Here is a 25,041-nt window from a genome sequence, read left to right on the forward strand (position 1 = left end):
GTCCAGACTGTCTTGAAATGTCTTAAAAAATTAACTCAAAGTTCACGTGCTAGTTTTTTGCTTTCAAATGCATTTCACAATCTCAATCAGTCAGTGGAGTTTTCATTGTTGTCACTGTGATGTCTCTGTTGTTCGAAATATCATACTTCAGTCATGTGATGACCACTGAGCTTACTAACCCCCCCCCGGCCAATGACAACCGTGTTATATGGTTGAACGCTCTAGAAAAAGCTTTTTTTTTCTGAATCAGAAGAACAAGATCTGAACCATCAACTTATACGCCCTGCCAGTCATCAGATACTCTGCTGTTATAATAAGCTGGCCAAAGGAGGAGATCGAGGACACTGATATTAAGACAAGGAAGCGCCTCACAATGTATGGAGGGTTTCATCTCAAGTCCAGCACTCTGAGACTGTACACTGAGTGGAGCAATTGAGGCTGAGGACTGGTGAGCGTCAGAGCTGCTGTCCAGGATGGAAAAACAAAGATCCTGAAATACATCAGATGGCCCCAAGGGCAGAGGACACCTACCAAAGTGGTTGAGAATGACTGAGCTAAGATCCTGTGGGACTTCCACATTCAGACTGACAAACTTGTGATGGCTAACCAACCAGACATCATGTTGATTGACAAACACCAGAAGGAGACAGTGGTGATGGAGATGGAGCAATCCCAAGTGGCAGCAACAGTGATTCCAGTCATGATCAGGGCACTGGGGGCTGAGACCTACAAACTGGGGGCATGGCTCCAGCAGATTCCAGGTACAACATCTGAGGTTTCTGTCCAGAAGAGCACAACCCTAGGAACAGCTAAGATATTGCATTGAGCCCTCAAACTCCCAGGTCTCTGATAGAAGACCTGAGCTTGAGGAGAACGCACCACCACCACCACCCCCAGTGGGGGCGGGTGAAACATTTCTTGACATTTCATGTCTATGGGGTTTGGGATCATCTTCCTCTATCACTGGATGAAACATCAGTATGCCATCCCTGACAGAGGATTTTATGAGTCACAATAGACTAGTTTTATTGGAGCTGTGTGCATTTGTGTGTACAGGGGGCAATCAGGCAATTCAGTTATTAATATTAATAGAAGATTAAAATTGACAGAGGCACACCTACTTTAATAGGATGAGATTTTCACTGGGTGGTAGGGGTGAGATTTTAAAAAAATGACGATTTCTAATCGATGTTTAATGTGAGAAAACTTTCACATATTGACTTCTTCTATCCCAATGATACGTTATTAATGAAAATTAGAAAAACTGCAGTGAGTGTTTATACATCTCACTGCACATTCAGACCAGCTGCAGAGTGAGTGAGTTTCCATCTCTCTTCAGCAAATGACAAACTACCCCTGCTGAGGTACAGACATGCGGACAACAGAGCTCTAAGCTCAAATGTGGCTGGTCAACAGCAACATGGCAGGGGTATCTGCTTGATTAATGCAACACTGGCTTCCTCATTATGCTTTCAACCTTTCACACAGAAGGAGAGGTAGTCAATCATGATTGACATTTTTACTTTTTACAGTTATATGGTATTACATTAAGACTCAGGATGCAGCAGTTGTAATATTAATACTTTTGCTACATGGAGAAGTTGTCCTTTGGCCAACAATTACAGCAGCAGCAAAATTTTCCATGAGATTTATTTCTAGTATTAAGTGAAAACACATTTTACATGTAATTTTACATGCAATTTGAAAACCTAACAGACTCAGAAAAGCATGCCTTGGGTGTATACGCCTACCATTTTGTCAGCTCCCTTGAGGTTACAAATGTGCAAGACTGCATGGTCCAGACCTCAATGTAGTCCATTAATATTATAAATGAACACAGCACTATGCATGTTGTTTATCATACACATTTCAATAAGCACAAGAGGCAGCAATTCAGCTGAGCACACCTTTACAGCCTCTGTAGTATGTTTGTGTGTTTCTGCAGATACTTTCTCAATTTATCCACCCACGGGTATTTGTCAAATGTATTTTTATTTTAGAACCGTCTAATTGTATCTTTGAAGAAGGTCTTTTGGCTTTTTTGCTGGCCTTTGTTGTTTCCAGTAATTAAGACAAATGGCAATATTGTACATCTACATCAAAATTCAGCCCCTGAGCATGCCACATTGAAGGCCTGTCACTGGAATTAGCCATGAAATCTGTCCCCTGACATATTTAAACATGATTTCATGCAAAATTCAACACTTGAAATTAACAGCTAAATTCATCCTATACTAACTGTCCCTCATTAAGATCTTTTTCAATGGGTGCTTGGTTCAGAGCAATGGTACTTAATCCCCTCTTTTCTCACATTCTATGCTAAGATGCAATGCCTATTTGCAGAAATGATTAGTACATGGGAAAAGGTCACTCAATAAGGTATTTTTGTCTGAAAGATGGAGACAGAGAATAAAATGGTAAAGGAGTGTGTGTGTGTGTGTGTGTGTGTGTGTGTGTGGTTGAGGATGGTCAAAAGAAGGTCAACCACAAGGTTGCAAAAGTGAATTATGTATCAACTGAATCAACCCATCACACGCAATAGTAAAAGCAGCAGACGTGATGTCTTGTACTGAAATAGATTTTTCCCCTCAGACTGTCTTGAGGGGTACGATCATTTAGTTGTTTTTATTTGAGCAGGCTGCTACGTTGTTGGGATGTCTGGTATTTAATTAATAAAATGGATATGAACACCTGTGCAAGCATTCATTAGTGTGTCTCTTTAAAATCGCCGGGTGCTAAGAGTTGCAAATTACATGCCGTGTTCTACCATGCTCTGAATTAGCCACTGAAGTGTGCAACTGTCTGAACAATATATGTTAGGCACACTAGTGGTGTAAAAGGAGCTTTGTTTGAGTTTGAGCCTATTTTTGTCAGCTTTGCTACTCATTAATTTTTAAGCCTTCACTGTCAGGCCTCAGCTGGCTTGTGGACTGTATATAAAGCCATGCAAATTACATGCTGAACAACAAAATGTACTTACTTCAGCAAACTTAGACCACATAACCTTTCATCTGGGGAGACTGTCCATCCGCATTTACAAGATCCATTTTAAAAGACAAAAACCATGTACGCTCTGAAAATCCTCTCATCACAATACCGCAGTGTGCCATGTGCTGTCATGCATTATAAAACAACTTTGGCAAACCATTTGATGCAGAAGAGCTCAAATCTAAGTAACACTTCATGTCATTAAAGCATGTACAGGGATCAGTGTGCAAGATTTTATGTATGACCAATATCAGTACTATCCATGTGTTCCAAATGAACCTGCCGGCTGATCCTCTCATGAAATTCTGTCATTTTTAACCCAAAAACTTGATTGTAACAGCCAAAACCAATAGCCAAAACAGCATTTCTTGCCATGGCTACAGATGTGGTTTGATACCTCAGATCCATCCATTTTTTATACTGATCATCAAAGCATCCTTCAAAACTGTAGCTAATAGGCTGTTATTGGAGCATCCTTTCACCTTTGTATTTAATGAATGTTGGTCAACAGTCTGTGTGGACTGGCAAGGTCTTAAGTAGTCCCATACTGGATGTCGTATGGAGGAAGAGCACTGCTGCTCTGACCTCTGTTCTAGAGATGTACTGATCTAATCCATTAGATCAGTATCAGCGCAGAGACTGAGCCTCATTAAAACCTCTGAAAACATGGTTTAAAATCTCCAGTATTTCTTTATGAAACCTAAAGTCGTGAGAAAAAAAAATAGTAATGAATATTTTTGATTATTGAGAGATCAACACTGAAAAACCAAGATAATGTCATGACTGTGTGAGTGTGGTTTAACCAGATTTTACTGTCCTGACAACCTAAGCATACAACACCAGAAATCTGCATGTGAAGCAATACAATAGGCCTATAAAATGTATAACTTTGTAATACTGTCTCACTCTGTAAGACAGACAGACATGTTCATTATGTAGGAGCACACATTCTACCATCTCTTTCTGGATATACGGCCAGATCACCACACGACTGCAGCCTCTGAACGCTTAATATGGGCTTGACCACTTAAACAACTCTTTTCCGTGTTTCTCAATTTTTTTCTTCCCCCAGTAAACACTCCCACCAGCTGAACCCCACCATGTAATTTTAAATAAGGATTAATCATGAATGTTGTTTTGTTCTCCGTCTTTCTATTTGCCACTCTCCACTGAGGCTCTTTTACAAATTGCAGCGCCGGTGTGCTGGCAACATACTGCTCTCGCTCTTTGGAGGGAAGTCGATAGGCTTAGATCAGAGAGGGGAATAGTTTTACAGTCTTGACTTCAGGTTTATTTGTGATGTCTGCAGAACACCTAGTGTGATGTTGCCTACGTGATATGTCACCAACATGGTTGTTACTATTGTTATTATCACTGTTGGCTGTGCAAGCTCTTTGGGTTTTTTCTTTGAGCCGAGGAGCACATTAGAAAAACCACCCAAACCCACATTATTTGCTGGTTGTCATTTTGCTATTTGAAATGGATGGCTATTTTCAGTCGTTGTCTTCTATATGTTGCAGCCATTTAAATCGTTTTATCACCAGAGGTGTTTGCGCTGGAGACTGTGCAGATCACACCTTGTTGTTTTTGTGTGGGTGTGTGTGTGTATATAGATGTAGGGCAGCTAAGCTGTTGTTTACACTACATTCTTTTTTTTAAAAAAGGTGAAATTATTCAAACTTATATTTTTGGCTATTTTTAAATACAAAACTCTTAAAGGTTAATAATCTAACATTTAATACCAGCATATGCTATGTTGAATGTTGCTCATCTCACCATTATTTTCCTGCTGCTCTTCGTATGCAGTTGTAATATATCTCATGCAGTTTTTTCCTAGAAGTTAAAGAGTGATATAGAGACCCATCATTTAATACGTTTAAATGTGTTATGGCATGGTATCCATGCTCGTACAAATTGATAGATACAGCACTTGAACATAAGTTCTCCTCAAGGGCTCCCAGCATTCTATGTTTTTGACAGCAATATTATCTGCTATCATTGGCAATATCTCTTAATGCTGTGTAGTGATACTGATACTGAATGATATTTGATATGTCATTCAAGATTTTGGAGTCTCAAGGTTTTCAGACTGACAAGACATCACTGTACACAGCTCAGCCTGTAGGCATATGAGCATAAAATCTTGGCACCATGGAGACAGTGAGTAGGAAAATGCTTGACAACTCTCACACACTGGTCATCTGCGAAATAAATAGAGGACACTAATTAAGATGACAAGCTTGGCGAATTAAATTAATAGAGACATACCAAACTGAATAAAGTGAACATACCTGACATTTGCCCAGTGTTTTGTTTGGTACAGCTTTAATGCAGCAGCTCAGGTAGAGTTTGCATACATATTTGACGCATTTGAAGGCAGAGCTGATTCATTTTTGGCTGCAAAAGTAGACAAACACTTGACTGTTTTAAAGATTCTGGAGTAAAACTGAAGTAGAATTTTGCATACTTGGAGAATTTGACTATTTTCACAGGATTCCTTTTACAAACACAAATTGAATAAGAGATAATAAGCGGGTCTGGTTACGCTGATGAGAGCTGAGCTTTGTTGAATCTTTTTTTGATTGTTAAAAGCTGGTCAGAACGACACATTTATGCTTAATTACTCAGCAAATCAACAGCATTAACTAATCCGCTGGAGCTGGACACACACACACACACAGATAAGAATATGCCACTCTGTATTTTTTATCCTTCCATCACAGTTTCCTGCATCAACCAGTCCTTAATTCTTCACACCTCTTTCTCAGGATTGATTAATGAGCACATAATGCTTCATTTGCACATCAGCCCTCTTTGAAGCTTCTTCAAATGCTATTGTAAATCTTTCATCAAAAACCAACCAGCAAATAAGAGGAAAAAAGACCACCGAACTGAAGCTAACACTTTGTGGCTTATCTTTAATCTTAAAGGTCATGAATGAACTGAGGACCCAGAGCAACAAGAATAAGAGATTCTCCTGGTTTTGGCACTCACATAGAGAGACATAAGAGGCAAGAGGGAAGGAGGGAGGGAGGGAGAGAGGGTTGAGCCTAAGCCACCGCTCCCTGCTCTGCCTTTTTGAAGAAGTGGAGACATTGTGAGGAGCTTACAGTGTAAGCCATGTTGAGAGAAGAATGCAAAATGAAGAGCGACAAACAAGGCATTCTGATCCCTAACGTAGTGTGAGCTTCAGCCATTATCTGTCTCACTTCATCACAGGCATCGGCTTATGATCCTGTGCTCTTCAGTCTCCCAGCAGAATTTATCCAAATGTTAATGGTCTTGGCAGAGTAGCAGCGGCAAAAGAGCCTCAGTGTTGTCACTGGCTCAGCCAATATCTGAAGTGGAAGGCCAAGCCTCTGCCCCAGCTTTTAGCAGGGTAGGCAGATCTTTGGGGAAAGTAACACTATCTTTGCACTTTGTGCCTAATATTGCACTTGCCACGTGAATAGCATGTGTGTTTTATGCAAATAAGATGCAGAGGAAGACTACTTACTTACTACTTAATTACTTACTCAGACTGATCATCTATCATATATCTAGTTTTCTTTTTTGTAGATCAGGTACTTGATAGCTTTTGTTTTTAATATATTGCTCTCAACACCTTAATCTGTTACCATAAAAAGATAAACTACGATAATCCCCCCAGCCAGTATTTACTTTGTTCAACAGGAAATGACCATTTAATTAATAATAGGTTTTGATAAACAAATAAATGACACATTGGTAAAATAGACACGTAAGCCGTAGATAAGTGATTGTCTCATTGCTATCCATTTAACATGAATCATTTCAACAAAGCCTGGCCGGTGATCTATTTTTGGCCCTGTTCAAATTGAAAAATGCAGATGAGACATCATTAAAGACTTGTCCGTGATGAGATTGTCTCTCGTGCCCAGCGTGCAGTTCTTCTGCCATTTGTCCAATTTGGGAGGAAAAATGGGACTCATCAAGCATATGTCACATTTATTACTCTTCACAGTAAAAGCACATTGTACGGGTCTCCAATGTAAGATGACAGTTTAAATCATTTGCATGGTAATAAAAGTCATTGTCACTAATTCACAGTGATACTGTATCACACGACCAGCATGCGTGCTCATTGTTTCTGATGTCATGTCTTAAAACTTGGCAATAAGTTAAGTCTTGCAAAGTGTGTGATACATTATAAGGGCAACATCTAATTTAGAGTAAATAAACAAATAAATAAACAAAAGTCTCAGAATCACACATTCAAGATAAACCATCTAAAATGGACAGAACCAACACATCCTTTCTGTGTCTGTTTGAACGTGGAGTTCAGTTTTGCCACTAATAAAAAATTATGGACTTTTTAACATTCATAAATACTGAACATGAAATCATAAATTATTCTACCTTGGCTTATGCATATGCAAGCCTTACATCATCTTTCATAACATTTTCATGTGACATACTCTCTGAACGAAACAGTTGCTTCAGTGTCAAAATAAATGTTCTCTTGTCAGATAGTTTCCTTATAAATAAGAAAGACATCTCTTGGGATTTATCAGAAAAAAGTGCTTTGAACCTGTTTATTAGACATTGTCTGCTGTTTGTTAGAAGCACCACGACCCCTTTTGTGTCACACATCCTCTCATGTGCCTCTCATTTTCTTCTCTGAACTTATTCACAATCCAAGCTCAACGGATTAGCTACTGCCAGTTCATGCTCAGTTAATTAATGTCATTGAAGAGGATGGATAAGCCGTGTACAAGTCAGTGACAGCACAGAGTGTTGAAACAGGCTTGACTTAGTCAATACCAAAAGTAACACCAAATATGGAGAAGATGATGTAATCTTTCCTTGCACTTTCCTTTGACTTTTTTAGCTTTCATTCGATGACATTGGTTAAATGTAAGGTAAATGTGTAACAGCGTGATGACCTGCAGGTTACAATCAAATCGGGTAAACTAAGTGACAAATATGAGAAAATTACAGAATGTGAAAAGGCAGTGCTAAATGTAACATAACATAAACAGCAGTTTGTAATAAGCTTATTATAAACCAACTCATTTAGTTCTTCACAGTATTAATTTTCTATTTATGCCTAAATCTAGTATATAATTGAATATTTGTAAACATGACGCTGCCATACCACTGCAAAAGGTATAGGAGAGGAGGTCATGATGTAAACTTAACCAAACAGTCCAAAACAATTATATGAAATTGTTTTTGTTAAGATGACGAGAAAGGTTACAACTGTGGATAACAACCATCATTTAAATGTTGCTTTCACAGTCTACCTAATAATTTTTTAAGCTCCATATCTAAGGGTTAGTCGAAGGGGCATTTGTAAAATTGAGAGCAACAAAGCAAAAGCGACACATACTAGGTCTGGAGAACCTTTTAAGCAGTGCCACCATACAGTACGTAGGCTATTCAGACTCAGTGCACCTTACTTCAAGAGTATACTTTAGTAAGTGGTGAGCATTTAAAGGGCACATGAATGTTTTCATCCTCCCCATTAAGTGGAAGGACACTTTCTTTCCTTTTCTTCCCAGTGTGTGCTACGGAAACCACTGGAGAAATTAGAAATTAAGTTCCAGTTTACACATTTTCACTTGTCTTATTTGCTAGTTGATGAAACAGAGATACCATGGCAGGGCCTTATATGGTATTTGAAAGTTTAGTTAATAGTTTATTTTAATGTTGCACTTCATTCAATACCTGAATATTTTTGATAAATAGATGAGTTTAGACATGTGATTTCTCCTTATATAGGAAATCTGCATGCTGCTGTGCAAAACTCACCAGAATGGCAGACTTGCAAAAAAAGTCTCAAGGGGGTAGATTCATGGCCTCAGACCCCTCTAGCATTTCTGGATAAGTGCCCTTTTAAAGACCATTTTTATGGCATTTCTTCTCTATTATACAGTTCACAGTGAAGGGAGACAAAAAGATGAGAGACAGAAGATGTGCTATGCAGCAAAGGTCCTGGACAGGATTTAAATCCAAGATGTTATTACTGTACACGGCCGCCGCTTTGGGTAACTGATCTGCCAAGACAGTCAGGAAGGGACCTCTTAACCCTTCCCCTGCTGCAAAACCCTGGCAAGTGCCGTGTTTATGTAGATAGTTAAATATGCATAATTGATTTTAAATGTTATTATTGTGTGATCCTTTGAATTTCTTGTCATGAGATCATCAAAGCTATGCCGTCAAGTCAGCTAGGAGCTTTTAAAAGGGGAACAATTGAAACAAATTAAATTGATTCTTAAAAACCCATTTTCCTATCATAAGAGCATGAATAAAACATCTACCCGAGATGTGTAATTATTTTCTTTTTTTCAGGATCATTGCTAATGTGGTGAATACTTAAGAGCAGAGGTTAAAGTGTAGAATTATATTTACTCAAGTACTGTACTTTTAGTTATGAGGTTTTTGCCACTTGGTGCAGCAGAAATAAGTTATGAACACAGCAGTGACATATCATTGCCTATTTAGTTGACATGGCAAACTTGTTGGCAAACAAATTTGTACCACCTAGCAAAAATAAGTCAAACGTTCACTGTCTTTTAGTTCTGTTGTTGATCTTCACCAACTCCTGCAGAAAATATCTGGTCCTTAGCAGCTAAATGCTCCACTATGTTCACATTGTCATTTGATACATTATTAGTGTGAAAATGTAGTTATAGCCACTTTAAGGGTACCCTGTGGAATCTTTGGCCACTAGTAGTGCTATTGACCAATGCTTTGATGAAAGGGTCACAGTTTTGTTTGTCTGCTATGCATATGCATGCATGCAAAGCACTACACATTCATGCTTTTCTACTAATTTAACAAAGGTAATGCACCAACAAACAGCACTGAACCAGGAAGGGCAGGAATGACAGCTAGAAAAGTGGATGTAAACATCACTTCTGCAAATGTGTTAGACGACAAGTGCACCCAACACAGTGCATTAACTTTGTTTCCAAGAAAAACACAGGATACCTTTGAAGTATAATACTGAACTACTAAAACACCCATGGTTTACTGAAGTAATATTCTTAAAGCAGGAAGTTAACATGGAGTATATTATCTGTTAGCAAGTTAAGACTTGGAACACCTCAAGTAATCATATACAATGCGTGGGCTTATACTGTTAAATCTAATCCAGCAAATAAGTGTGACCATAATCTTTCCATTTAGAAATAAGTGTATAATCCTATTTCATGCCAAGTTAAAGACGGCACATGATGCCCATATCTTACCTCACTGTTATGCAAATGGCCACTAAAATTGCATTTTCATTAGCGTTTAGCTGCAAGATATGACTATTTTTATGCTATTAATATTCATGGCCAAGAAGGGCTATTGCAAGAGATTTGAGAAATGAATGATGAACCCATTTAAAACTGAAGCAAGCCTTAGGGCAAAGTGGCCTCACCCAACAAATATAATCAAGTAGTAGTTTATTCTTCAGACAAGCAATTTGAGAAAACTTACATTGCAGCCTTACTCAAGTGAAAAAGATACTGAGCCAGCAGAGTACAACACAAAGAGATGGATGCTTTTTCAAAGCAGAAATGTGTTTTGGGAAAGGGTCAAGCTGAAAGAGAGTCAGCACATTAAGCATATTAACAGATGGCAAAGCTTGAGAGGTTCGGTACCATGAAGCATAGAAACAAACACTTTGATTGGCAGGTTCACTGAAATAGCACAATAAATAGGAGCTGAGTTATGCCAATACAAAGGCAGGGATAAATATGCCTTGTGCCAGAGGAACTACCTGAAAATATCTGCCTAAAAGCAACCACTGGATTTGTATTTCAAAGTAGTCATCATTACTGTTTCTGACTGAAAAAAGCAGCTCCACACTCAGATGTCTCTCAGTAGTATTTCATTAAATGTTGGGAAATCTTCTCCAGAGAGACTAAAGGAACTTCCAAACTTAGTATGAAGAGAACTTTACATAAACAAAAACCTTTACACTGAATTTTTATTTACTCTTTGAATTAATTGTATATGACCCAATTCCCCTGCATATATTAAGTGAGAATACTTGGGTCTATCATGTGAAAATAATAAGTAGCTGTATGATATGCTGTTTGAAGTTTGTCCTCAAATTATTGTGCTCTAAACCAGATTGTTGTAGGATGATCAGACATGTGGTGATATGTTCTTATTCCTGCTCTGTTGGCTCATACAATGATTGATTTGGAAAAGACTAAGTTTCTTTTTATACTATTGTTAATAGCCCTGTTCCAGTACCCAGCAAGCATCCAGCTATCACTACTAATTGCTATTAGGCAAGGCAGTGACAGCAATGTGTTACGAAGGAATGTATCAGATGGTAACTGGATGATTATCTAAGTGTATCTAAGGCTAAAATAAAGTTATACTTCCAGTGACGTATTCCTGTCAGTCTTGAGCGAAGCCACAGATGTTCAAATTTTTTCTTATTCACTGAGGGCAAAGACCTCTATTAACCTCAGTTCATTTCAGTCCTTTTACAGATTGATGGTATTTGTAGGCATGATAGATAATTTTGGTTTCAATGCAACATAATGTGACATAGTTCATGAAAAGCAATGTAAATGACCTGCAGATTAGAGTTTAATTTTATACTTAATATGCTAATAAGTGCAATTATAAATTTGATATCAAATCCATTCAGATTAAGCAGAGAATCATTGCCTTTTCCATGTAATATATCAACACATTACTTCATCTTTTTCTTCTCCCAGTTTGTGACTTCTGATGGAATTTCACTGAACATAAATCAATCAAAATACTTTATTAATCCCTGAGGGGAAATTCCAGCTTTGATTAAAAGGCAAATGTGGTCATGTTTGTATGTTTGCATCACAATAGCCTGTTTTCACCTTCAAGACTAATGGGTCTGGTCCAAAAAAAATGGAATTTGTTGAAGGTGGAGGTGATCGGTGGCTGTTGTCAACGTATTTAAATCAAGGCTGTGTCTCTGACCTGAATGCCTCTATCAGCATGCTGACGTCGGCCATCTCCCTCATCAGGCAGAACCTCTTCCTGGTCAGCACTTTAATAACGCTGAACGCTTAATAATGATTGTGACACCTTATTGTATGCACTCTTTAAACATTGTATACTCTAAAGAGCCCTGTTTGATAGAAAACTGTACATATGTAATAACCACTAGGTAGTAGAATAGTAATAAAAGTCACACAAATGTTTAAAACATTTATTTTTTTAAATCTTTTTTAATTTTTTCATGTTAATGGTCCCATTGGTTTACGACCTGAGCCTTAGTGTTTTAATTCTGGCTAACAGGTTAAAATAACACCGTACTCACCCCCATTACTTTAGAGGTTGAGGAGTGCTCTGCCAGAAAAAACTTGCCTGACTGTAGTGGCTAAATCAATGCATTCATGAAAAAATGTATTTTATTTACAACAACACTTTGATATCCAACCTTTTGGTGTTAACAGGTGCCATCATAATACCCTCTCCTTCTGAGTCCCTGCAAAGCACAAGCAGACAGCTGTGCATTAAAGATGCACTTCAAATGTTCAGAAACCCTTTCATTCTCCTCGCCATCACCTGAAATCAGCTTGATCCTATGACATAGATGATAGCATTATTATTTTATACACAAGAAGGTTCTGCTGGGAAGCTGAGAGACGTTTTAGGCTAGTTACATATCCTTGAGAAATTGAATATTTCCAGTAAGTAAATATGTGACCAAATTCCCAATCTTTACTAACATTTTGTACCATGTCTAATGTACTGGTCCTGCAGCTAGTGGTTGTCTTGTCTCGTCTAGCTTCCTTACCTAACAGTTACTCCCATTCAATATATCTTGACTCAAGGCATTGCGGCACTGAAGCATTATATAAATATATTATGATTTATGTTAATCAACACTGAATTTAATCCAAAGAATTGATGGATGGATTATAAAAAATCAGCAAATGCATGAAATGCCTGTGAACTCAGAACTCTCAATTATCCCCTAAAGCAATGTTGAGGTAAGACAAAAAGCTGCTTGCCGCTTGTGTGTAGAAAATCGCAGTCCTGCAACTTGTGTGTAGGTTGGTTTTTTGCCTGAGGATGATATGTGAAAAACTAGCAACAACATCAGAAACAATATACCCAAACAAATATCCACCAGAGAATGTTTCCTGAGCTTAAAAACTGCACATTTAATAAGGTTTGTAAGAGTGGAGGAATGAAAATGCACAACTGTCGGTGGTGCTTTAGGTAGGCTTTTGGGAAAGACATGAGGTTACAATATCTTATTCTATCTTGAGTGATTTAAAAAAAAATAAATAAAAATAAGCACAAAGGCAATTCCAGGATGGTACGCTTGTAGGTGTTTAAGACCATGGCTCATTCCTAGCTCAGTAAAGCAAAATATGTGTGGTAGAACTGTGAGATATTTATTTAAGAAATGACCATTATTTTCTCTAAAAGGTAGCTTGGACACAGCGAGTGTCAAAGTTGCTCCAGAGCCACAGAGGATATCATACAACTGGCTGGCTGTATCGTACTACCAATGACCAAACAAAGAGCAAGATTCTGATTCAGTATACCTTAAACAATACCTTCAAATTTGTTTTCCATTTCCTCTAGGATGACACACAGTGGCATTTTCTGATTTGGCACCCTGATTGTTTGGTAAAGTTTATGTGCAAAAAAACTACTTCGAAACAAAGAATCTGGTCAGAAATATCATCAAAACTGAAAAAAGATGCAAGTTTTAAATGTTATGCATCGTGGTCCTTCAAGCATGCTCTTGTGGAAACTCTTCTCAAATACAAAAAAATAATAATTCAGATACTTATGTACTATTATGTCATAGTTCTTATAAAAGTTTGTATACAAATAAGTAACTGCCCACATGAGCCAACTGGATATCTGGTCCTCGAGGAAAAAAAAACACTGAGGCTGCTCCTCTTAGGGTGGCCAGTTTACAGTCACTCTTTGAAACTTCACATCATCTACTGCCACTATGAACTACGGAGTACCTCAAGGCTCTGTCCTAGATTCTCTTGTGTTCTGTATTCACATGCTTCCACGGGGCAGATTATTACACAATCATAACGTATCTTTCATTCTTATGTCTATGACACACAACTCTATGCGTCTGTAAAACCATGATCCTCATCAGTGTGACTTATTCAAAGACCCATTTAAAGTATATCAAATGCTGGATGTTTTATAACTTCCTTCAACTCAGTGAAGAAAATCAAAAATGATCATATCCGGGTCATTAGACACAACAGAACTAGGTTATCAAGTTTGTCCCTAAAATCTGATAAGCCAAATACCAGACATTGAGGAGTTCTTCTTGTCATCATGTCAAGAAGGTAGTTCATCCCTCTTTCATTAATTTTTGATTATTTTTAAAAATCAGATAACTTCTATAATTTTCTTTACTTTCAGTAAAAATTTATTTAAAAATTGACTCTTTATCGATTTCAAGTTATACAAATCACTGCAATCAGACTGTTAACTGGATAAAAACAAAAGACATCATTTAGCCCCAATTTTTAGCCTCTTTGCATTACAGTTAATTTCAGGATTGATTTTAAGGTTTTACTCATTACTTCTCTAATACTACATGGTCTAGCCCCAGCATGGTCTAGCTACATGTGTGAACTTTCACACACCTATCAATGTGCACTCAACTTCAGATCTCACAACAAAGCCTTGCTAACAGTCCCCAGAGATTCACAACTACAGAAGACTGCTTTTGCTGTCGGAGCCCCAAAACTCAGAAAGAGTCTTCCTGTTGATGTTTGTCTTCAACCTTTCCTATGTTTTTTAAATTGCCATTAAAAGTCCCATCCATCCAATCTGATTGCCTCCTTCCACAGATTTTGTCGGGCTATAACAATGTCATTGGCATATGTTGTTTTACTGTGTTGTTCTTCGTGGGATAGTCTTTACCTTAGATGTGTTTTTACACAGTGTGAAATCAGAATCTGGTTAAATGGTAGTGTGACACTTGAAATCATCACTGAAGTTAATGATCAATAACCACCATGTAAAGCACATCTATGACCTTGACCATGATGGAACTAAATGTCTTGTTTAAAATCTTTATTCTTTAAGATGCCTTTTTGATGATGATGCAGAGTTTTCTTTGCTCCTAAGTAGTAACCTTAGAAAAAATGGTATATGGTAGTTGCACCAGCCATATCAGAAAATACATCAAATTTTACACAGACAGTAAGTCATGGTCCAGAATATATCAAGGCAAAATGGAGTCCACACCTCTCTGAATTTGTGAATTTCAAGCTGATCAAAATCTCCTGTCAGTCCTCTCATTCTTTTTACCTATCCTCTTAAGTTAGCCATGGTGAGAAAAGATGTGCTTCTCTCCGCATGCTTGGCTTTGCTTTGCATTGCATCATGTCAGTCTTAACTGTGGCCAGCGGGATTGTGTGAGAACCGGAATACTGTGGCAGGTGCAGGTGCTTCAATATACCAACAGAACACTAATAAATTTGATGAAAAGCTTGATGGAAGATTTTATTAAAGAGTTGGTGAGGTGGCAAATCACTGAGGCAAGTAAGAGCAAGAAAGCCAACTCCTAAGTTCAGTCAAAGACAGAGGCCCTGTAACTGTCAGCCTGCCTGGGATGAAACAATAGATTCAAATGGAGTCTTGCCTACTCCAAATTGATAATCCAGCCGCCAGCGGGTTTCTCATCCAGATCGGAGTGGTGCACCAGCAGGGTAGTTAGCCAGTAATCAAGTCACATCCGTCATCCTATTCCAAATTCTCCACCTCACACCCGGCCCACCTCCCTCCTGTCTGCCTGGCTTAGCTCATCCTCTTGTGTTTTCCCTGAGTGACACTTAGAAGTTGGGGAGAGGCTTCGCTGATTGCCCTTGATGTGAATCAGATGCATCTACCTGCTTGTTGCCAGTTCCCAGCTTGTTAGCAATTGGTTAGATGCGAGGTAACAACATACCAGTGCCATTTTCTAGTTTTAGTTACACCACTTTTTAAATTTACACATTATAGAGGAAAAGCCAAAAATAAACACCGCCATGTATTTTCATGTGCTACAGCATATGGCTCACCATATACGAAGAGCACCTTTGCAAATGTCAATTTAAAATTATTACTGGTGCTGACAAAATTATTCCATTACTCAATTAACTAATCATCAGAAACTTGATCTGCAACTATTCATATTACACATTTAACCATTGATTGACTGTTTAAAATGTTAAACGTAACCTTAGGTTTTTGGAAATTGTGATGTACACTTTATAAACCAAACAATCAAGCAAAGTAAACATATGTAAAAGTAAAAGTTTTACTTGAAGCCCTATTTAGTACACTTTTATAATATGAAGCTCCAGGGAAAACAAGCAAATGTGTTATATTGCACATCAACAACGCCACACGCAGGTATTGTAAGAAGGGTTTGGGCTTGGTGTTGTGGCTCAAATCCTCCATCAAGCGTTTGCCATCTTCATTATGCAGTGCCCTGGGGGAGAAACCTGCAAATCCATATATAAAATCAGCTCAAGGTTTTAAGTTTAAGACGTTTATAAGTGTCCTGAACCATATTGTACCGTAGTGAAGCATTAATTATTTTGCAAGACTAAATGTTTTACTTGTCTTACCACTGCAATGCATTATGTGGAAACTCCAAAACATATCACATTACTCACTCATATAAGTACAACACGTCTCACACTCATAATGAATAAGTGATTGAACAAATAAACACTATGTTATTTTACTATACCATGTTTAAATGTACAAACAATAAGGCTGTATTATGTATTGGCCTAGGTTTGTGGTTTTTGTGTTTTCCTATTGTTCATAATGTTGGGCACTTTTGTCACAGTGCTCTGTTGTTCACACTGTTGCTCTAAGAAATTAAGATATAAACAGTCAGCATTGATGTTGTAGTGTTAATGTCCTGAGGATATTGCCTCTGGTGTGAAACGACTTACTACTTGTATAATTCTCCAACAAAGCTGGATTAGATGTTGTCGTAAAATGTCTCTGAGGAAAAAGGTGAGGCTCTCCCACACAAAAGGGATCGTTTTATCGGTCGCACTAGTACTAAGCATTGATGTCTAGCGGAGTATGTCTTTCAGAGTAAACAAAAAAGTCCAGGCGCAATCCAGCTTGATTATAGCACAACAATTACTGAAGCTGGAAACACAGCTTTGAAAAGCGAGGATGGGCTGAATTGCATTAGATACACTGAAATCCCAGATTTAATTGAAGCTGGCAACCATAAGAGACTTCTGGGATGCTTTTAAAGCCGTAATTTGTGTGATATATGTCCCTAGATGAGAGAGTCTGCCATAAGAAGACAAAATTAGTCACATTAACATCATACATCAAGCTGAAGAAAGACGTAGAAACTGAATGTCATCATCTCTGTGATGCCCAACATATGTATTATGTTAAATAAGATAGAAATGTATAGAAAACAAGCACTGTGTGAATAAAAATTTGCCAGAAAAAAGGGTTTGGCTTTGACCTGGTTAATTTTAAATCAAATGGAGCTTTTCCAGGCATGCTTGTGGTTTGATTGAGAGGGTTGCATGTCACTGTGAAAATGATTTGGATTGTACATGACAGAGTGGATTGTCTGATGAGCTCAAGTGAGGCAGAAATGGATAAAATGGAGACATGGAGAAATACACTCAAGATTTACTTTTCTCTTTACATATGGCTGAAGATAGAACTAAGCAAGAAGCAGAATTTACTATTTATAGCAGAAATCTCATTTCTTTAGTATTTTTATTTTAGCATTATCAATATTATTATTGTTATTATTCATTGGATCGACATGTTTTTCTGGTATTTTCATTAGCTTAATTTGCTATCATTTGTTTTATGGGCTTAAGTTTCACCTTTCTGTATTTTGTCTAATTTGTATTTCTTTTGTGACAATTGCATTTCCACCTAACTGTCTAGAAATAGTATTGTTTCCAAGTGCATGTAGAGAATGATAGCGTTAAATGTCGAGGGAAAGTAATTGGCATCTACTTATGCATGAAAATGCCTGCGAGTAATCATTGAATTATTCATCTAATATGCTAAGTATTTCTATTTCAATGCCTTAAACCTCCCTTGGTGGAAAATTACATAATTTAAGTGATGAACAAATTAGAAGGACTCACTTATCATGGATGTGAAAATGGGGGGATCTTATATCATTTTCATATCACAATTCACACCCACTGCAGTTTTATATCAACTGCTCAAACACAAATTAAAGAATAAAAGGAGTTTCCTGGACATTTTACATGTTTAACCACAGGTTAAGATTATCTCCTGTGATCTTTACATCCACACACAAGCACATCTGAAGGCAGTAAATCCATTACTTTTATACACGCTTCCAATTTTCAATTCCATAATTCAAGAAAGACTGAGAGATGCAGAATGTCAGCATTTATTGTTCATGTGTAAAATTGGTTTACGCTACTTTCTTTTCATCTATCTAAATGATAAAATACTTCAATGCAAATTATTTTGTAACAGATGCACCCAGGCTCTCATTGTTGGATGGTACTTGTTTACAAATCATAACTTTAAGTGATATGATAAGATTGAAAATTAAATGAAAACTAATTTGGAACACATTATTTTGCTGCTTTATCAAGATTTCATGTTTTCATGTTAATTTGTTTTGTTTAATTTAATATAAAAAACATTTGGGGAACTGAAATGTAAAATATGACTAAAAAGAGAAAATAATCCTCAAAAATTTTCGTGTCAGTGACAACCTGAAAACATTGTCACAACAGTATTGGAATAATTCCCAAGATGGCATCCCACAGTGTGAGTACCAAAGAATAAAATCAGTAACACATGAGAAGAAATAAGTTTCCTTACAAATAAACACCCTTATTTTCTCATAGTGCCTAACCATAATACCCAATTTTTGTAAGAACTACTGAGAAACGGCAAGCTGGGAGATAATTTTCGAAGTTTGAGGGAGCTTTGGGCACTACACAAAAACAAATGAGATCTTTGATGTAGTCTACACTCAGTAGGATAAAAAAAACAGGATAAAAGGGGGGTAATCATTGAAATATTTGCCAACAACAGCATTACTAACCCATAAAGATATTAGTCCAAACAAATACCAAAGACACAAGTCTCTAAGTTACAAGTGTAACAAAAGAACAAAAACAAACAGAAATGTGTGTGTTTCATATTTCCCATTTGTTCAATAGATGTCCTGGCTTTATTTATTTTGACCTTTGTTGATAAAGCAAAATTGGCTTCCTCATCACCAATTGTTTCATCACATCCCCCCACTAAACAATTAAAGAAGATTTAATGCCACACATCCCATGACATGCATGCAATTAATATTCCCTGCTGTCTGCTTTGTTTATACAGCAGTTGGTAAACAGGACTGACTTTTGTTGCAGATGTTGGATGGTGGTCATGCTCTGCTAGAGGAATATATTAATTCGTTGACAGGCCTTGGGCAGTCCCCCTTATTAAAACTATTTATTTGCCCCCTCCTAATGGCATAATTAATCCAGCCTGAAATTGGAAGTACCACATAAACCGCTGTCTGCCTATAATCTGCATGACGGCAAATAAACGCCTTTTATGCTACGTTGCTGTTGGTTTCTGTGGCTGTTGCCTTGTAAAATATTGAATATTTAACTTTGATCCTACAATCAGGGACATGCATGCTATATTAGCATACATAATACTGGCACTACACTCACTGTTTGGAATGTGTTTTCATTTCGAGTCCATAGCTTGGAAGCAATGGTTACTGAGCTGTCGGATGAATACTGATGCAATCTTCACATCTATTTTTGTCAGATGTTCATGCAGTGAGTAAATCACATGTGAAAAGTTTTAAGGGTGATTGTATCTTACAGTTGACAGTGGACCTCCTAACCACTGTTGGCTAACTTTTGTCTTCCACTTTACATTGAAAAACAAAAACAGAAGAAAGGGTTGAAATGCTTCTATGTGTAGCTTTGTTTTTTCCACATGCAAACTCATTCTTGTTGAATCTTGACTCATCCACAAACAAATTACAGCAAATATTCCCCAATTTGTATTTAAGATTGGTTTAATGACTGATAGGCAATGATGCCCCTGTGTTCTGCATTTTGGTCACTCTGGTACATAAATTGACAAACCAGGATGCAGGAGACAGCACACAACTCCAGGGATAGGAATAGGCACAAGGCATCTTATCAGCAATTTGGGATTACACTTCAAGGGGAAACACATTTTGGCTGAAGAGACCTTGTCCTGAATTGACCCTATCAAGCTGTGCTTGTTTATTTGGACTAACTAGTTTATTTAACCGTGTGATTTTGATTTTATGTAAGGTTAACAGCCATATCAGATACTGAGGTAGTTTTTTCCAAAATAAATGAAGGAGTTTAATGGAATGTACGGACTTGACAGCTACAAGTCTTATTTCGCTAAAGGAACTAGTTGACCAATTTAGTTTTGGATTTTGTTAAATTGTTCGTTATGGATGATAGATGTTTCAGTAATTAGTCTTCAAAGCACAAAGCCAAATAGACAGAGAAGCAGGAGGGGCAGCCTCTCACTCAGGGTGGAGAGTATTTCGTTTTCCAGATGACATGCGGTTATGTAAAAATGACAGTGTATTTCTTGGCTGTGTATTTATTATGGTCATTGGATTATGTGTGTAGCTGACAGGTGTAATGAATGATTGATAGTGCTCAGATTTCAGCTGTGGGTGGGTATTGAAATAACAGGTCTGATAGTGGCAGGGCCTCCAAAGACACCGAGCCCTGGGGAATCCTTTAATTTGTCCTTGTCTGAACCGCCGACTGTCTCCTGCAAATTTTCCAAAAATAGCAGTGAGAGTTCATGTTGGGGAGGGGAACACAACAGATTACTCAACCTGCTCACACTGAGCTCCTATATGATTTTTTTTTTTGCTGCAGTTAATTGTCAAGAAGAAAATGGTGGATGATATCTTCAGCGTCCTTGTATTAAATTTTACTGGTGTCTACAAATGTGGATCCGTCCTTTTTTCAGTTTTTTTTATCATATATTTTTCAGTAGTTACAGAATAAAGAACATGGGCAGATGGATGATTCGCCAGTTCCACACACTCCCAAACAGCAAATAATGAGTATAACAAAGTAAAATAGAAGGGGGAAAAATGAGAAAATGATGTAGGTATAGCATCACAGCCAGTTTACAATAGGGTACATCAGACAACCAGTCTGTGGGTGTTGAGATAGATGTATGCTGAAAGATATTACAATCAACCAGATGTGACTGGTGTGGTTTCATTCAATGGATACTGGGAATAGACTGAACATAAGACACATCGTACTGCTGTTTCTTACGGGTTGCTCCCTGCCCTCCTCTCTGAACCCCCAACTTCAAACCATTAACGTTCGCTGCTGGGTTGTTGTTGTTACATCGTTTGCCTTTTTTTATATAACACTTTTATTTCAAGAAATAGACTTTACTTAACACGATGACGTAACGGTTCTCTGTAACAAAATTATTTTGGCCCGAAAAGAAACTTCCAGGGTTAGGATTTAAACAGTAAGATCTTACTAGTATTAGCTCATTTAAAACCATATCCTCATGATCTGACCTACATTATGTTAATGAGCTATGCCATGAGAACAAGTCTTATGTTTTTAGATTGCTCTTTGGTCAAAGAGCTCATTTGAGGCTCCAATGCTTGCAAATGCAAACTACCAGTGATGTCGTAGACATGTGCTTCAGTAAAAAAGACTGTGGGAACAATTAATGTGGCATCAGGAAAACTGCTCTTATGTCTCTCTATATGTATGCTGTAACAGTATTTTCTGGCTAGCCCTTGTCAACACTGGACCATGAGCTCCTGCAGCTCTCTTTGCGAGTTTGGATGCCACAGCCTTGACTTCTCTCATTGAGCCATTGCTTGGATGTTGACTGTAGTGTTCAGTGACGCTTCCTTTACCACAGCTGTTCTATTTCACACTGCAGGGTCAGCCTCATATAACTCCAAGACCTCCAAAGGTAAAGAAATATTTGTCCTCAGTGATCGGATCCAATAAATGATGCCTCCCCCTCAGTCTCCGGAGTTTGATGAGTTTCATGAGGACAGCCAGGGACTGATTTCAAACTGCAGATGTCTGAAATGAAAGATTTCATTATCCCATCACCACTGCTTTATAGCCATGTGGCTGGTGGTGCCATTTCTGATCATAAGCCTTTTTGTCAGGCATTCTGTTCATCATTATCACACTTCTCTGCCTTGAAAAAGGAGGATCTTTGTTTGGAAGGAGGCTGCTAGAACACTGGACTCTTAAGAGGTCATGGTGCAATCCTGCAGCTGTTACCAGTTGTTTGTTCTAATGTGCAATTTATAGTCATTTGGTGAGAAAAAACATCCCTACTTTATCTAAGAACCTTGTGATATACATGTTTCTGTGTCACTGGGCCTCAAATTATGGGTTTTATTTATTTCACAGATACCCAAGGGCCTATTCCATTGGGTACTGAATAATATGGCAGACAGGGAGGAATCTCTCGCCCCATCTTCCCCTGTTGCATGAACCTGCAATAAATTTCCCGCCAATGCCATATGGTGGCAAGTCATGTGTGGAATTCAGTATGCTGTGTTATTTATTTATTTCCCAGGTGTTGCTTTTCTGTTAGTGATTTATGTGTTATTGTGTATGATCTGCTGCTGGGATCTATGACATGGGGTGTGCAGGGTTTTTGGAAGATGGCCCAGACTGAAACAAAGTCATGGATGCAGCATAATGTGGCAGGGCTCTGCTCCATCTATGAGCATTTCAGCTTTCTAATCACTTTTTTTTTTGGTTTTTAATTTTTTTTTGACATACAGAAGCAAGTGAGGAATGGTCCCACAGCTTCTATAAAAAGATAATTCGTGTAAAGTGGGGCATAAGTGAGAGATTTTGTGACTACCAGCATGTATTTAGCAAGGAATCATTCAGCTATATCAAGTACATTTTCTTTGCTCGAAGCTGCTGCTGTCTTTTGGAGTTTGTGATTACATAAGGAAGTGAGCGGAGGGTTCGTTTGATGTTTTCAATTTTGTTGTGCAGGAAAAAATAAACTGAATATCTTTTAACAGGCTGTGTTGGTGTTTTTGTAGTTATTTCTCTAACTATCCTGATTTAAAACTAAGATTAAGTTTATTTGTTGCAAGAACCCATCCCCCCAAAAATGACATGCATATACTACTTATTTGCAAGAGGAGATACGTTTTGGAGGAGAAGTAATAAAGTTGAAAATCTTCAGTGACTACACATTTCCTTTGCAGTCATTTCCATACAATATCGAGTTGTGGTAACTAAGGCAGGATTAAAGCTTTTGAAAAACTTCTTTTATTGTAACCCACCTATCTCACTGTACCAAATACTAATTCAAATTTACAATCTTAAAAGTGCAATCTTGTTGTTAAATTGTGTATTTTTTTTTTACATTTGCCTAAGTGAAGATCACATAATGAGGCAGGCCTCTTGTTTTGATTTGAGTTCCATTATTAAGATTACGTCATGACATTTGTTTTTATATTTCAGCTCCCTGCTATTTGCAGAAGAGAGGGGTGCATGGGCTCTATTATATGCAATTACAAAGTAGAAAACTCAAGGGGTCGTCCATTTAGGGGCTTTAGAGGAAATTTAGGGCTTCAAGGCTCTTTTATTAGCCGGGTAACTGCATTCAGATAAACTTGATTTTAAACAGCTCCCAAATGAGTTGCTGCGGTCCTTGAGTCAGTAAACAAGGATGTTAGATTAAAGAAAAAATGACTTTCCGGTTTTTAAATGTGTGTTAGGCAGTGAAAGGGAACATATGGTAACTCATAACTCTTTTATCTCTGATCTTCTTGATTAAAGAGGTAAAAAGGAGATCAAGTTTTTAACTATGGACCCTCCAAATGCCAAAGGTGTTGGGTTATCTTTTAGCTAGCTCATTCCTTCTGTGTCTGTGTAATTATGGAACACCACAGTCCTTAAACTCTTCTTTTAGTACCAAGGTCTTCTTTGTGCCCTGTTCTTCAGTGTATCACTCAGTGGGATTACATTTACAGTGAAAATCTTAATTATGGGTATAGTTCATACTAACATGCTGTGAAGTAATATTTGCTTCTCTGGAAGCCCATAAATAAATGACAAAAACACCTCTGCAGTGCCATTAAATAGGAGTTCAGTTTTGCAAAGACAAAAACAGGATTTGACAAATGTACCCTGTAGGATTTTTCTCTTAATCATTGGATGGACTACATTAATATTTAAATGGAGATGCAGAGGCATCCTTCTGGTCAAAAGACCTATCTCTGTAAAACGAGCCTTCACTAAATTGGTTGATTGAAAGGAATAGAAGTTTTTTTTTCTCTCTTATTCATCTAGGGACTGTACTGAGTAGATATTAGTTTTCTCTCATCTTGCTCTACCCTTTAGCTTTAACGATGGTGCTTTTAATCCAGTTTAAAACACCTCTTTCTCCCAAGGGGGCCAATAAATAGTGAATTCTCTTACCCCGTGGCAGACATTTAATAGTGAAATCTCACTCTCTCATTCTCTCACCAGACAAAGCTATGATGGGCTGGAAAAGAAGCTAAAGGAAGTCTTCAGTGAACGAAGCAGCATCCTGCACCAACTTTCCAAGACATCAAAGGAGCTGGACAGCATAAAAGGCAACCTTCAGGTTGGAAATGCACTCTTTCTTTTTTAAAAGATACAGCAATGTTAGAAGGCATAGTTGGCTGTGAGCTCTGGCTCAGAGGTAATATTCCAGCATCTATTTCCATCCAACCGATGACTGAGAAATCAGTGACTGTTCTCACTTAATTTTCAATCAATCTGCTGTGTAACAACTTGCCGTCATTAAATATTAATGTGCAATATTTTTTCAATTTGGTGAGCCCACCCATTGTTATGTATGTGATATGTTACTGGAAATTCAGCTGCTGAATAAATAATGCAGAGACGGAAAAGCAGATCAATTGGTAACTTTTTTTAGCACTAATGCAGAGAAAAGAAAGATACAATGGGAAAAAAATGACTGGACCATCAATTCACAATGATTTTGACAATGATTTTTGACACTGCTCCATCCAATTTTCCAAGCCTTTAACAGTAATGA

At 37.7% G+C, this 25,041-nt stretch overlaps 1 protein-coding gene across 1 annotated transcript in view; it reads left to right on the forward strand.

Annotated features, from left to right (window-relative positions):
• The first annotated feature begins 619 nt into the window (after positions 1 to 619).
• luzp2 (leucine zipper protein 2) overlaps positions 620 to 25,041 on the forward strand; it is an 88,800-nt gene continuing 64,378 nt past the window's right edge. Inside the window, exons 1-3 of the mRNA XM_070831650.1 lie at positions 620 to 761; positions 23,795 to 23,849; positions 24,486 to 24,603. Coding sequence (XP_070687751.1) covers positions 620 to 761; positions 23,795 to 23,849; positions 24,486 to 24,603 — 315 coding nt within the window. The remainder of the gene's footprint in view (positions 762 to 23,794; positions 23,850 to 24,485; positions 24,604 to 25,041) is intronic.

This window comes from Pempheris klunzingeri, chromosome 1, assembly GCF_042242105.1.
Source record: "Pempheris klunzingeri isolate RE-2024b chromosome 1, fPemKlu1.hap1, whole genome shotgun sequence".
Lineage (NCBI taxonomy): Eukaryota > Metazoa > Chordata > Actinopteri > Acropomatiformes > Pempheridae > Pempheris > Pempheris klunzingeri.